We start from the raw sequence: 13,619 nt of genomic DNA on the forward strand, positions 1-13,619 counted from the left end.
ATGGTGGGGCAGCATGGTGGGGCAGCATGGTGGGGCAGCATGGTGGTGCAGCGGTTAGCATTGATGCTTCACTTCAAGAAGGTCCTGAGTTTGACTCCACCAGCCAGCGGGAACCCTCCTGTGTGGAGTTTGCATGTTCTCCTTGTGATTGCGAGTATTCTCTCTGGGTACTGGGTACTCTGGATTCTCTCTGGGCGTGGTTTTAGCTCAGTCAGATGAGCAGGCAACCACATACCTCATGGCTGAAAGCAGAGGGCCTAGGTTTGAGTGCGAACCCTGGCCCTTTGCCGCATGTCTTCCCCTCTCTTTTTCTCTCACAGCTCCACCCAGTGCTTCCTGCATAAGTTCTCTAATGACTCTGCTATAGTTGACCTCATCATTGATGGGGATGACAGGGAGTACAGAGAACTGACCATAGGTTTTGTGGACTGGTGCCAGCAGAACTGCCTCCAGATCAACAATAGAAAAACCACGGAGCTGGTGGTAGATTTCCACAGGCACAAACATCCTCCACTGCAACCACTAAACAGCTGTACATTTAGGTTGTAGATAGCTGCAGGTACCTCGGTGTTCATCTGAACAATAAACTGGACTGGATTCACAATTCAGATGCTCTCTACAGAAACAGGCAGAGCAGGCTGTACCTGTGTCTTTTGAGGTGAAAGACCCACTCCTGAAGACCTTCTATGACTCTGTGGTGGTCTCAGCCATCTTTTACGGTGTGGTGTGCTGGGGCAGCAGCATCTCTGCTGGGAACAGGAAGAGACTCAACAGGCAAATCTGGAGGGCCAGCTCTGTTCTAGGATGCCCTCTGGACTCAGTGGAGGTGGTGAGCGACAGGAGAATGGTGGATGAGCTGTCATCCTTGTTGGACATCTCCCACCCAATGCGGGAGACTCCAACAGCACTGAGCAGCTCCTTCAGTGGCAGGCTGCGGCACCCACGATGTGGGACGGAGAGATTTCACAGGTTTTTCTTTCCAACTGCTGTCAGACTCCACAACATGGTCTCTGCAGATGACCACACACGTGCGGACAGACAGACACACACATCCAATACACCATGATAGCCTTCGCCCAGTCTCCCTTATGTGCTATATTACTAAGTGCAATTTCCCTGATACGACATAGTATTTTATTCTATTTTATCTTATTCTATTTTTTTTTTTTTTGTAAATATTTTGCTGCTCTTAAATTGTACTGTCCACTTTCTGCTGTAACCAAAAAAAAATTCCCACGTGTGGGACTAATAAAGATTTATCTTATCTTACTCCAGGTCTTTCCCAAAGTCCAAAAGACATGCCAGTCTCATTTTCATGGCTAGAAAATGAGACTGGCATAAAGAGCAAAAAGGTGACCTTTTATACTATAACTTTTTTTGATCAACCACCTATCCCTTATGATGATACAGCCCTTGAAGATTTAACCAAAATGTGCTTTTCTACAGTGACTTATCATAAAACAGATGAAACATCTATGTATTGTCCTTGTTTCTGTCACAATTAGTCACTGATATTATATCGGTGCAGTTTCGGTACACTGCAGTTGGAAAGAAAAACCTGTGGTTATAGAAAGAAACCAAAAGATACTCGGCTTTAATAATGGATTGGATTTATATAGCGCTTTTCAAGGCACCCAAAGCGCTTTACAATGCCACTATTCATTCACTCTCACATTCACACACTGGTGGAGGGAAGCTACGGTTGTAGGCACAGCTGCCCTGGGGCAGACTGACAGAGGCGAGGCTGCCATCGGCCCCTCTGGCCAACACCAGTAGGCGGTAGGGTAAAGTCTCTTGCCCAAGGACACAACGACCAGGACAGAGAGCCCGGGGATCGAACCGGCGACCTTCCGGTTACAGATACGCTTCCCAACCCCCTGAGCCACGGTCGCCCCCAAACTTTAGACTGGGACACTTGGATATATCGTAAAAGTGATTTGTTTCCAGTTTCCAGTTTTAATCTATCTCTATGAGCTTTGGGGGGCTGGAACATGTGATATATTTATAGTATGATGATAAAATTTGGCATACTGTCAATAAACACATTGATGTTTACAAAAATGGTCAAATACACTTGATAAAGTCCAAAAATTACAACTTGCTGATTTGGAGGGGGTTATATGGGAGGCTCATTGAATTTCCATGGAATTACTCATTTGGTGAGCAAAAGCAAAGACTTTTGCTTAACATTAGGAAGTAAATGTTTTGCCATTTTGCATAACCAAAAGAAAAACATGTGGCCAGTTCTGACATCCCGTTCTGATCAAACTTGTACATAAACATAGAGAATGAATTCTGCTCTGCCATTAAATATCTAGCATTTCTAATTTGTGTAGATGTTAGGCAGCACTTACCAGCACCAGCCAGTCATCAGTATATGACTGCAATTCACATAAATACTCTTTGCTTTCAAAAAAATGCACAAAATGGACATTATTGTGAACATTGCTGTGAACAGCTCCATCATGTCAGTCATAGAGTTAGATCCATATTTATTTGGACACTGATACAATGATAGTGTTTTTGCAATGATCCCTCTTTGCACTACCACAGTACATTTTACATGAAAACATTAAGATGTGATTGGAGTTCAGATTTTCAGCTTTAATAAAGGAAATGGGTAGAAAACGTCTCTGCTGACCCCTCACATCCTGGACATACACTGCTCAAACTGCTGCCTTCAAACAGGCGCTCCAGAGCTCTGTTTAGGAACACCAGCCACCACAGAGACAATTTCTTCTCACAGGCTGTCACTGTGACGAACACAGTTAAATAACCCACTGTTATATTGTTCAGGTCATATAACTTCTGTGACTTGTTATTTCTTACTTTTAAAAAAAAGCTTTTTCTTTTCTTTGCATGCAGGAAGCAAAGTAAACTGGATTAACCCTAGGCTTGGATGTAGGCTTCCTCACATTAATTGACCAAATCTCCAACTCCAATTGCAGAAATGCAGCCCCAAACTTTCAAGGAACCTCCACCATGCTTCACTGTTGAAGCATGGTGTTGCTTCACTCACTCACTATTGTACTGCTCTCCAGCACTTCGATGAACAAACTGCCTTCTGCTACAGCTAAATATTTCAAATTTTGACTCGTCTGTCCAGAGCACCCCAGTTCCTATGTTTTTGTGCATGCTTAAGTCACTTGGTCTTGTTTCCACGTCAGTGGTATGGCTTTTTGACTGCAACTCCTCCATAAACATCACTTCCATCCAGACTTCTCCGGACAGTAGATGGGTGTACCTGGGTCCCACTGGTTTCTGCCAGTTCTGAGCTGATGACAGTGCTGGACATCTTCCGATTGCAAAGGGTGATAAGCTTGATGTGTCTTTCATCTGCTGCACTAAGTTTCCTTGGCTGACCACTGTGTCTACAATCCTCAATGTTGCCTGTTTCTTTGTGCTTCTTCAAAAGAGCTTGAACAGCACATCTTGAAACCCCAGTCTGCTTTAAAATCTTTGTCTGGGAGAGACCTTGCTGATGCAGTGTCCTTCACAACCTCACCTTGGTAGCAGAGTTTGGCTGTTCATCACCCAGTTTTAGGTCTCTTACACAGCTGTTTCTGACCATTAGCACCTGTTTGGTATAACTGATTGATCACCTGACTGTAATCCTACAAAGTCCCTGAATTTGATCAAGTGTACCTATGAGAATTGATGCTGGTTTGTTTGTTTGCTCATTTTGTAAACTGATAAAAAATAAACAATCATTATTTATCTTTCTGAAAGCATTCTCTGTTTACAACATTTTTTCCACAACTACCCAAAACCTTTGCACAGTACGAGAATTTACTTCCATTTGTTCCAATTCCAATTTGAACAAATGGAAAAATGTTACAAGTCATTTATTTCTCCATAGTTATGACTTTATCATAGAACAGTTTATGATAACAGTCAGTTGTCATAGAACTTCACAGTTTAGGTGTCAGAAAAAAACGGCTTAAATTCTTATATGAAGTAGTAAAAAGAGATTCATATTCATTCATATCACTACTCTTTAGATTTTTAACTCCCTGTTTGGCGCTCTGCACTCGAGCAGACATATAGACGTTGTAGTAAGAGCTCAGTTTGGGGAGTTTAGCCTAATTGACACTCTTCTGAAGTAATTAATATTCATACTCTTTCAAACTTTTTTCAATTTTACATTCACCGAGAAATTATATTTTTACGTTTCCACCGAAGTGATAGCCTCCACTAAAATAGGTGAACTGTACATGGTTAGAGAAAAATACTGAATTTGGTGCTCTCCGTTGTTTGAGTCGTGAAAAGCATCGAATCTCGAGATGAGGCAAAAAGTCTCTCCACCCTTAATTCCCATGAAGTGTTGGTACATTTCAGACAAAGGCTCGCTGTTATCGGTCTGCACAGATGGTTTGTCGACGCCGAATTTGATTGAAAACACAAAAGAGGACTCTAACCGTAAGAGCAAAACAGAGAAGAGCCGACCCCTCCCACCACCATCGTCCTGCAATCCCAGCAGGGCGCGAGGGGCGCGTGCAGCAAGTGTGCCTCTCAATTTCAGAACAGGGTTTGACTTCGTTTGAAGATCTTTTGCAGGCTTCTGATCTCCATATTTTACCCCTTTAGTATTTATTTGTTTACATTTGAAGTTAAATGCTGAACTAAGATAGCTTCACAAATCGACCCCATTTCAATATTATACCTATACTCTATTGCGTTAAAAAATATTAACTCAAACTGAACCAGGTGGAAAGATAGGATATATATTATATTAGAGAATTTAGTAGTAGAATTGAGAATTTTACAGTCATGTTTTATTTTATTTTTTGCTACCACTGTCTCCGGTAAGACAAAATAATACTGCTTCGAAAAGATATCGACAGAGTCATGCACTCCTGCTCAAACATCTTTCATCTCTGTGAAAAGATTGAGCTTTGTTATGATAAACAACCATGTCACGATAGCGTGGACGCTTAAAAAAAAGAAAACAAAACAGAGGCAAGCTATGGGAGACAACTGCAGCATAGAGTAAAACGGGATAGATGCAAAGCTTCTTTCAGTTGGACCCTAACAACATGGACCTATTAGAAGCTTGCAGATGGGATACCCACGCCAAAAACCGCGTTGAGATCGTGTGTCGTGCGTGTGAGGTTTATAGAAAAAGAGCACAAATGTTTGGAACAGTCTCTCTGTGTGTATGCGTGCGCGCGCATAGACTGGACCAGGAGACTGCTTACTCCGGATGCTACAGAGGTGCAGGAGGAGTATGTGGGGTGTGGGGGTCATTAATGGAGGTTGGGGGTTGGTAGAGTTGGGAGCTCTTTAACAGACAGCCATCTGGTCCCCGTGGCGCGTGCTGCGCGTGTGGTTCCCCAGAGTGCAGTGGTATTTGATGGGTTGTCATGCCTCTCCAGTTTATATTTTAAACAATAACAATAATATCACAGTTGTCACCTAAAGTTGGTTCACACTTGGCAGGACAGATTGCTGGGTTATTAAATACTTTTAGACCACGGACAGGTAAACGGACAAAAACATTTAAAATGCCTTGTGAGTAAGTTACAACCTGGTGTCCTTTTATATTTTGCTATGGTTATTGTGATTTAATAAAATGCACCCACAGCACCCACCCTTTGTTTTTTCAAGCCCCCACCTGACTGCATGATGCGTTAGCTGTAGTGGGATACACCCTACAGGTAGAGACCTCCCCTGGGTAGAGACTGCATAAAAACGTCACATGCAAAACCATTGTTGTAAAAATCTAAGAACAGATGTTATTTGAAAGTAGCGTGGCTTGGGTATATATGCCTGGAGTAAGATTCTATATCCATGTGGACACTTTTTTTTCTTGAATGCAAGCCTGGCCCCTGTGCGACTAATGCATGTACTGCATCCTCTTGTTTTAAATTTTTATTTTTTATTTTTAAACACACAGCTCCATGCAGAGAATATATGAAGAATATTGTGTCAGAATTGCACGCATTATATCCCAGTAAACGAACAGATTTGAACAGCAACAGGAAATTCAGCTGTAAAGAAAATCTTAATAATAGCCAGTGAAAAGTGAGAATACGGATAAAATGTGATTTTATATGCGTAGCTTGTTATATTTCATAGTTAAATTACAAAATAAATAATTCTAGAGCCTGTATTTTCTTTCTAGGCATCTCCGAACACTGCGTCATTACGCACCAGTAGTGTTTTCGAAACAAAACAAAATTTAGTTCCATCAACTGTGTGAGAAACAAAATGAACCTATCTTTGTATTAAAACATTATATTTAAAATATGATGTAAAATGTATGGCTTAATGAATGGATATTTGATGAATTAGCATTTGACGCGTCAAAACTGGAAGCTTCTTTACGTACAAATTTCCTCAGCTTTTTGGCACAGATTTTGTTTGGTCTATGGATCATAACGCAGACACGCACCGCAGCTAGGCTTGGATTAAAGTAAAAGACAGATGGTTATCTGACTAAATTTGATGCTTTTGTCTTGTTTTCGTAGAATGTGGGTCCCGTTCAAATCGTTTTGTGCCGGCTTGGGGGCGTACCCATGACGCACGGAAACCGACGCCACGGACCTGGATATATACCCCAGTACTTGGCCGTTAGAGGCACAACTTCGCCTATCTTGGTTTTGAACACTACTCTGGCACAAAGTCGACGCTGAAAATGTCTCCGAACATGACATGCGAAGCTCTCCAATCTTTTCCCCCAAAGCTATCTCTTGCCAAAAGAAAAGAAGCTCTTGAACTGAGAAAGGTAAGCAAAGTGGCTAAATTTAGTTTCATTTCCTTAAATATTTTTTACCGCATACTTCACACATGTTGTAATGAATGAATACTAAATTCTATGTGTCCTTTTGTTTCAGACTATGAAACCGCTAATGGAAAAAAGAAGACGCGCCCGTATTAACGAAAGTCTGACCCGCTTAAAAAACCTAATCATCCCCCTCACAGGCAGAGATGTAAGTTGTTTGAATTTACATTTTCAGTATGCTCACTTTGCAGATGTAACTGACTATAGTCAGCACAGCATTTTGACTCGTACATCTAACATCTTCTTTTCCCTTTTGTCTCCAGCACTCTCGTTACACCAAGCTTGAGAAAGCAGACATCCTGGAAATGACCGTGCGGTTCCTCGGTGACATTCAACCTGCTAACGCTAAAAGTAAGTTAGCTATGACTTATTTAACCCTTTTATTTCTAAATGTATTAACAACAGATTAGATGAACATCAATCCTAACATTTATCTGTTTTTTCAGGTTCTGTAGAGAATTACAGGGAAGGTTTTAAGGCGTGCCTTAAACGCGTCTCTGTTCTGCTTCCCCAAACCAACTTGGATCCAGACGCACACCAGCGCGTCAATGAATTTGTCCAGCAGTCCATATCCGCCACCGTCACCCCAACCTGCCTGAACTGCTGCGCCCAGACCTCGATGACTTTGCCTCAGATCCATCAGAGACTCTTGAGCATCAAATCCAGCTTCAGCTCCAGGGTGCAGAGTCAGCAACGCAGCAGCGCAGCGGTCCCAAACCAAGCGCAGTCAGATTCGCAGATTGCCAGCGCTGCAGTGTGGAGACCTTGGTAAATTTTTTAAGTGGTCCTCCGACAGCTGTAAAAAGACTGTAATGTGTTTAATGTTGGGAATAATATTGAGAGAGCATTACCTGTAAATACACACAGTGATTAAGAGCTTGGATTCCGTGATGAAAAGCAACAATTCATCGTATTGGTTGAGTATTGTATACTCGTTTTGCGCGCGAGTCTTTTGTCCTGTACAAGCTGACAAGTGTAGACAGTCGTGTATATATGAATTTTTTAAAAAATCTGCATGTATGTATACGTTCAATATTTAGTCCTCGTCGCGGACTAAGTAATCAGGGGCCATTGAAACAGCCCTGTAAGACCCAAAGGGTCAGTTTATGTCTGAATTTGCACAACAGACTTCAGAGTCCTGAATCTGTGCAGATGAACTTTGTAGACATAAAATGTCTGCAGTGAGTATCTCTGTTGGGGTGTGTTGTATTTTTGCTGTTTACAGCAAATTGTATTGTATATTTTGTACAATAAATGAATAAATAAACTAGTTAGATCTCGCTTTGTGTTTGTGCTTAGACTTTCTGGTCTTTTACAGGTTTATTGATATGGATCGTTTATTCAGTAATAAAAGGAAAAACGCTCTTTGGACCATGCGCACACAAAGATGACTGTGATTTTAACTGTAAGGACAGGGGCAGGACAAGGCACGCAGCAAATTTGCAAAGCAAAACTGGCAGTATGAACTGACCTATATTACAGGAAGAAAGCAGACAATGCAGCACCAATGTGTACATAAAAAAACGGAGTTTTTTGAGCTAAAACGTGGCGTAGAGAATTGAATGCATTTTTTAAAATTAATGAACAAAGTATTATATGAGACAGTTGTCAGGCAGATGTGAACAAAACTGACGCCACTGGCTGCAAAAACTCTGGGACGCATTTTGAGGTCAAATGCGCCCACAGCAGGCAGCATAAAATATTGCTCCTGAATGAATAGTTTGAGAAAGTGCGGTCTCTGCTGCCCCCCTCTGGACGATTATAGGTATTGACATAGCTGAGGTTTCTGTTTCTCAAACATGCCTTTCTCATTTAACAATTTAGGAAGCTATGGAATGCAAAGGATCTTCTCTGGCTTATTATATCGATAATATAATAGTTTATTATTTTAGGGCAATTTGAAAGAACAGATTTTGCAAAACATTTAGCAGATAATTTCTACGAGCTCTGCACATTTCCTCTAATCGAGCCATTTCGCAAAGACACTGTGACCACAGCAGCCGGCGGACGCCGGGAGAGTGATTTCCCTTCACATCACACACGAATCTCACTGCAACACGAGAACCATGTCGGCACCGCAGACGGGCGAGGCAGCATCCCCCCTTCAGATATGCAGGTAGGACGTTTAATAAGACACGTTTACACGAGTGCTACCTTCACACACATGCTAATAAGGTGCTGCTGGTCGCCAAATGACGAGAACAACGCGGCTACCGGCGTAGTTGCGTGAGAGCTGCTGAGAGGACGATAACCCAGATAATCCGCTTCTGCTTCTTTTTATATTTTTGCGCAGACTCCATCGCCCGAGGCGAGTTCAGCCGCTGGTTCAAGATGTTTGACGTGTGCTGTTGTATAAAATACGAGACGCAGTTTTTTCAGGATGTTTAACGTGCGAGCTTCGTCAGAGGTGCGGACCATCTCAGCCGCGTTTCGCAAGTGATGACCTCAGCGCGGTTAGCTCATACAGAACAGGCGAAACACGGCCAAGGACGAAGGCCACTACCATTTTACCCAAAGTCCAAGAAAAGTAAACATTTTATCGCGTGAAAGTTTATCGCGTGACTCAATTTGTCTGGACATTAGTTTAATTAGTCCGCACTTTGCCCCTTTATTAATTTAATCAGATAATGAACAGATGTAGAGCCCAGAAAGCAAACCGCCATCTGTGATAATAAGGGCACGACTGCGACCTATTAAAATACCTTTCAACGGCGCGTAATTTTCCAGAGAATAGGTGGTAGTACTTGCGCTCGTCCGTAGATGGAGCCAAACTTCTCTTGCGCACCTCTGCTATGTCAGAAATATATGCCTACATTTAAAGAAAAGGAAAATAAAAGGAAAATAAAACATTCCCTCAAGTAAAAACACGAAAAACGACGAAAAAGATGGGAAAAAATGCACAATCAGATGAAGATTTAAATTATTCTAAAACAGCAACATATGATACTTATATAAGTCAGTATGACATTTATAGGACATTTAAGTTTTATAATCTTTTCTCATTTTTCACTGCTCAGTGTTCAGTTTCTGAGAAGTTTACCACGGTCTTCGGAAGACTTCCTGAAGCCAGACAGTATTAGTATTAATGAATCATAACTTCAAAAGTATTTCTTTAAACATTGGGTCTGATTCCCCTCCCCCTTGTGGAGGATGTCAAGTATTTCTGGCTTTGCATGATTGATGCGTTGAAACCTTTAGGTGACTGACCATGTGGGAGTAAGTTTCCAGTTACTGGGATGTTGCAGTAAGATGCTAGTAGTTCGATTGGATATGAACTTCTTTTCTGTAATCATAAAAAATATAATGTTTACAGTCATAATAATACAGTGATCATCAAAGATTATGGGATTATCTTTAATGATCACAGAAAACAAAGGTGACAGTCACAGGTTGGGTCAGTGAACATATTTATTTAAGCTTATGCTATAAACTCACACTATCTACTTCAGCTACACTACCACAAGCCCAAAACAGATTTAGCCTTGCTAAACTAACATGAAAACCATGTAATGTCTAAAAGCGAAGAGCGAAGAAAAGAATCCCACCAACCACAGGTTGTCACAGACTGATTGGATGATTCACTGTATAAAAGGTGCACTCACTTATCGAATACATCATTCTTCATCATGCTTCAGTGCACCAGCTTCTAGATAAATCACTCACATAATTCAGTATGAGTGGATATTTTCAACATTTAAGGGCTGAAAGTGTTTCAATCCTTTACAAAAGGATCAATACAAACTATTCAATCACCAGAACGTCACCTTTTGGGCCGTGTGTGTGGAAAAGTCACTGAGAGCCCAGCTCAAACCCAAAATCCTAGTGGTATACTCATCCTGCTCTCTTCTCTCCTTCCTCTTGTTGCTGCACTGGCAAATTCTTACAGAGTTGATGTTAACAGGTTCGTGAGCATTGTGCACAAATGACAGGGAGCAAGGTCAGGAAGTGCAAGTTTATTATGTGAACGTCTCAGCAGGCCCTCTGCCATCAAAGCTTTTCAGAAAAAGTGCCTATTTTAATCAATGGAGTGTAAAATGACTGAATAAATATTTGCAGAGCTAAAATTCAAATCATAAGGAAAATGTGTACTGCATAAAATTTTTTAATAACATGTCCACTTTGCCACATTACCACAACACTATGACTGTAAACACCCAGTATAGTCCAGAGGACGGCTTTTTTTGTTAGTCATTTAGATTGAGGTCTTCCTAAGTCTCATGGTCCTGGGTCATGTGACCCAGTGTGTTATGCTTAGCCTATTTTGATGTTTATTATTTGTTTAGGTTCTCTAAGGTAGTCCAGCCATTTGTATATATCACCCCTGCATTACGTCTCCCTTGCCCTTCGTGTGTTTATGTCTGTGTGTCTTGTACTGTCAAGTTCATGCTGTCAGTTATGTCACCTCCCCCTGTACTACGTCTCCCCGGTTCATGTCTCATGTTTCCTGTTTTACTTTGAAGGCCTGCATTCACTGTCTGTGTATTCAGCTCACTCCTCCTGTCCTGTCGTTAAGTTCATGTGTGTCAGCTGCGTTCCCATGTGTGGCCACTTCCCCTGATCATCCCTCATGTGTATTTAGTCTCTGTGTTTCTTACAGTCTGTGTCGCGTCGTCTGTGTTCCTACCCTCCGTGTTTCCATGCCTGGTCTGTTGTCTTCCAAGCCATAGCCTCACCATAGTTTGTTCCCAGTTTAGGTTTTTGTTTAGCCACGCCATCCCTGCTGTATTTGCACACCTTGTTTTCAGCCATATTAAAGGCTCGCCTTCTGTTAAAGCTCACTCCCGTCTGTTCACTTGTGTACGCACCTGGGTCCATTACACGCATTCTCCACTCGGTCCGTCACAGCGGACCGTGACACTAAGAAGTTACCCTGACTGATCCATTGGATATTCTGTCTTTGCACAATGATCTTTAACGTCACTGAACAGTTAGAAGTGGATGTATGTGCATTAACAGGAAGTTAGTCATCTAGTTCTTCTTTAAGTCAGCTTCACTGACTATATATCAAAGATGCGCTCCGTCTGATTTCTTCGCTGCAATAAGAAGCTAAAGAGGATCCATCAAAGCGCCCTCGTGATTAGTTTAAGAGTGCATTTGGAAGCGTTATGATCTTTATATTGTTGGCTTTCATTTGGCCTCATATCCAATATTTTTTGACTTTCATTTTGGCACTATTAAGAACTTCAGATTGCTTTTCTGCAACACACTAGGAAGGTATATTTTTTCCAACTGTTTGCTCAGAGTTCAGTTTGTTCCTCTCTAGAAGATTCGTACAAAGGCTTTGTGAAAAGCTAAAAAATATAAACAATTTATTTTGTGACTTTTAGTACAGAATAGGAGAACACCAAGTGGTAAGACAACATTCTTTGACTTACTGTTTATGCATACAGCGATATGGATCTGTGAGTGTGTTTGGCAAATGCCTGTCTCACATGGTAATGTAAGTATGCTTGCAGTTAAACACTAGGATGCAAAATCACTTTCACACCTGTGCTATGATCTTGTTCTGTGGACAGCCGGGAGAGAAATGACACTGAGACCCCAGTTTGTGAAGATAATTCTGTCTTTCAGCCAACATTATTCTCGACGCAGGTAAACTAAAATAAATAAATAAATAAGAGTTTTTTTCAACAGGCAGAAGCTTTTGTCTTAGGCACCCATTAACAGCAATATTTTGCATTTTCAGTTAGTTATCATCTATATATCGTTTGTATGTTTAGTCCAGTGGTGCTGCTTCTAATCAGAAACAACGTCAGCTTTTGTGTACTCACCTGTGAATATAATCTGTGTATTATAGATATTTTGGTTGATTTACATGAGTAAACAAGTGATTAATCAACTACATCCTGATTTGGAGGTGTGTAAGTGTGATTTGAAAGGTTTGTGGACTTGGCTTTCTTTATTTTACTTTTTTAAGCCTGCTATTCTGTTGAACATATTAAACTGTATTATGTTGGTACTGGGGTGGTTGTAATCTTGGCCAAGTATCTTCAGTTTGTTTCCTAAATTTCAAAATTTAGTCTTTACTATAGAAAAATACAGTGGAGAAACATTCTTGTGAATTAAGGATCTGAGACAAGTTTCATTCATCTGGTGCTTTGCATGTGTCTCAGGACATCTTGGCAGATTTGTCACTGTAAAACTCTGTCAGCTGCAAGACTCAAACCTCAATGTGATGATGACTTCTTTCATTAGCTAACTCCTGTCTGTCTTTGTATCAGCGGGTCTGCTGAGATCCAGTTTGACTAGTTAATGTGGTTTGAGCGGTAATACTCCATGACATCACTCAGACCATCAACGTCAGATCTCAAAATCTTGAAAGCTGGGTTCTTAGAGCTCATACACAGAGGAAGTAGGTGAGAGACGAAGACTGAGAGCCAGTCCGTGTTTAGAGATGGATTGCTCTAGGGCTCAGCAAAGTCAGGCTTCAGATGAAGTGGATAAGACGACTGCAGTGGTGGAGAAACAGCAACATAGTCAAAGTAAGCAAGTAAGCAAAGATGTCAGGGAGGGTGAGAAGACTGGAGCTTCGAAGTGTACCAAAAATCATCTTAGCAGGTACTTGGTTACTGATGCACACACACCCACACACACAGTCTGTTTTGATCATTTTGTGTTGGTTCCTAGTCATTTCCTACATATGGTGAGGAGTTTTGTGAATTCTAGTAAATAGAAAACTGAGAATTGTCAAGTTTTATGGGAAGTTATTGATCACCTTTCTATTACACAAGGGCTTACTAATGCTGCCAAGCTGCGTATTGTCTTCCTTTTTGTTCTATACACACACACACACACACACACACACACACACACACACACACACACACACACACAC

At 41.3% G+C, this 13,619-nt stretch overlaps 2 protein-coding genes across 5 annotated transcripts in view; both read left to right on the forward strand.

The window, feature by feature from the left end:
- Nucleotides 1–6,275: 6,275 nt before the first annotated feature.
- LOC102308964 (transcription factor HES-2) lies at nucleotides 6,276–8,371 on the forward strand. Its single transcript, XM_005941189.2, has 4 exons — nucleotides 6,276–6,727; nucleotides 6,837–6,932; nucleotides 7,048–7,135; nucleotides 7,231–8,371. The coding sequence occupies exons 1-4, from the start codon at nucleotides 6,638–6,640 to the stop codon at nucleotides 7,554–7,556; spliced, it is 600 nt and encodes a 199-aa protein (XP_005941251.1). The 5' UTR covers nucleotides 6,276–6,637; the 3' UTR covers nucleotides 7,557–8,371.
- A 192-nt stretch (nucleotides 8,372–8,563) lies between these two features.
- The window catches only part of acot7 (acyl-CoA thioesterase 7), a 57,598-nt gene continuing 52,542 nt past the window's right edge, over nucleotides 8,564–13,619 (forward strand). Inside the window, exon 1 of one of the 4 annotated variants that reach the window (XM_005941192.3) lies at nucleotides 8,564–8,900. In XM_005941192.3, the coding sequence (XP_005941254.1) occupies nucleotides 8,851–8,900 (50 nt within the window). In that variant the 5' untranslated portion in view covers nucleotides 8,564–8,850. Of the gene's footprint in view, nucleotides 8,901–13,094; nucleotides 13,343–13,619 lie in introns of those variants that run through there. The other 3 variants (XM_005941193.3, XM_005941190.3, XM_005941191.3) reach the window with 3 other exon arrangements.

The sequence above is a fragment of the Haplochromis burtoni genome, unplaced genomic scaffold (assembly GCF_018398535.1).
Source record: "Haplochromis burtoni strain Fernald_Lab_line unplaced genomic scaffold, NCSU_Asbu1 Contig_60, whole genome shotgun sequence".
Taxonomy (NCBI): Eukaryota; Metazoa; Chordata; class Actinopteri; order Cichliformes; family Cichlidae; genus Haplochromis; species Haplochromis burtoni.

What these genes read in the sequence shown, in the direction of transcription:
- LOC102308964 (XM_005941189.2), top strand. Translation starts at nt 6,638, where the DNA reads ATGTCTCCGAACATGACATGCGAAGCTCTCCAATCTTTTCCCCCAAAG. An exon ending in TCCCCCTCACAGGCAGAGAT is followed by an intron (nt 6,933 to 7,047) that starts GTAAGTTGTTTG and finishes TTTTGTCTCCAG; the next exon opens with CACTCTCGTTACACCAAGCT. An exon ending in TCAACCTGCTAACGCTAAAA is followed by an intron (nt 7,136 to 7,230) that starts GTAAGTTAGCTA and finishes CTGTTTTTTCAG; the next exon opens with GTTCTGTAGAGAATTACAGG.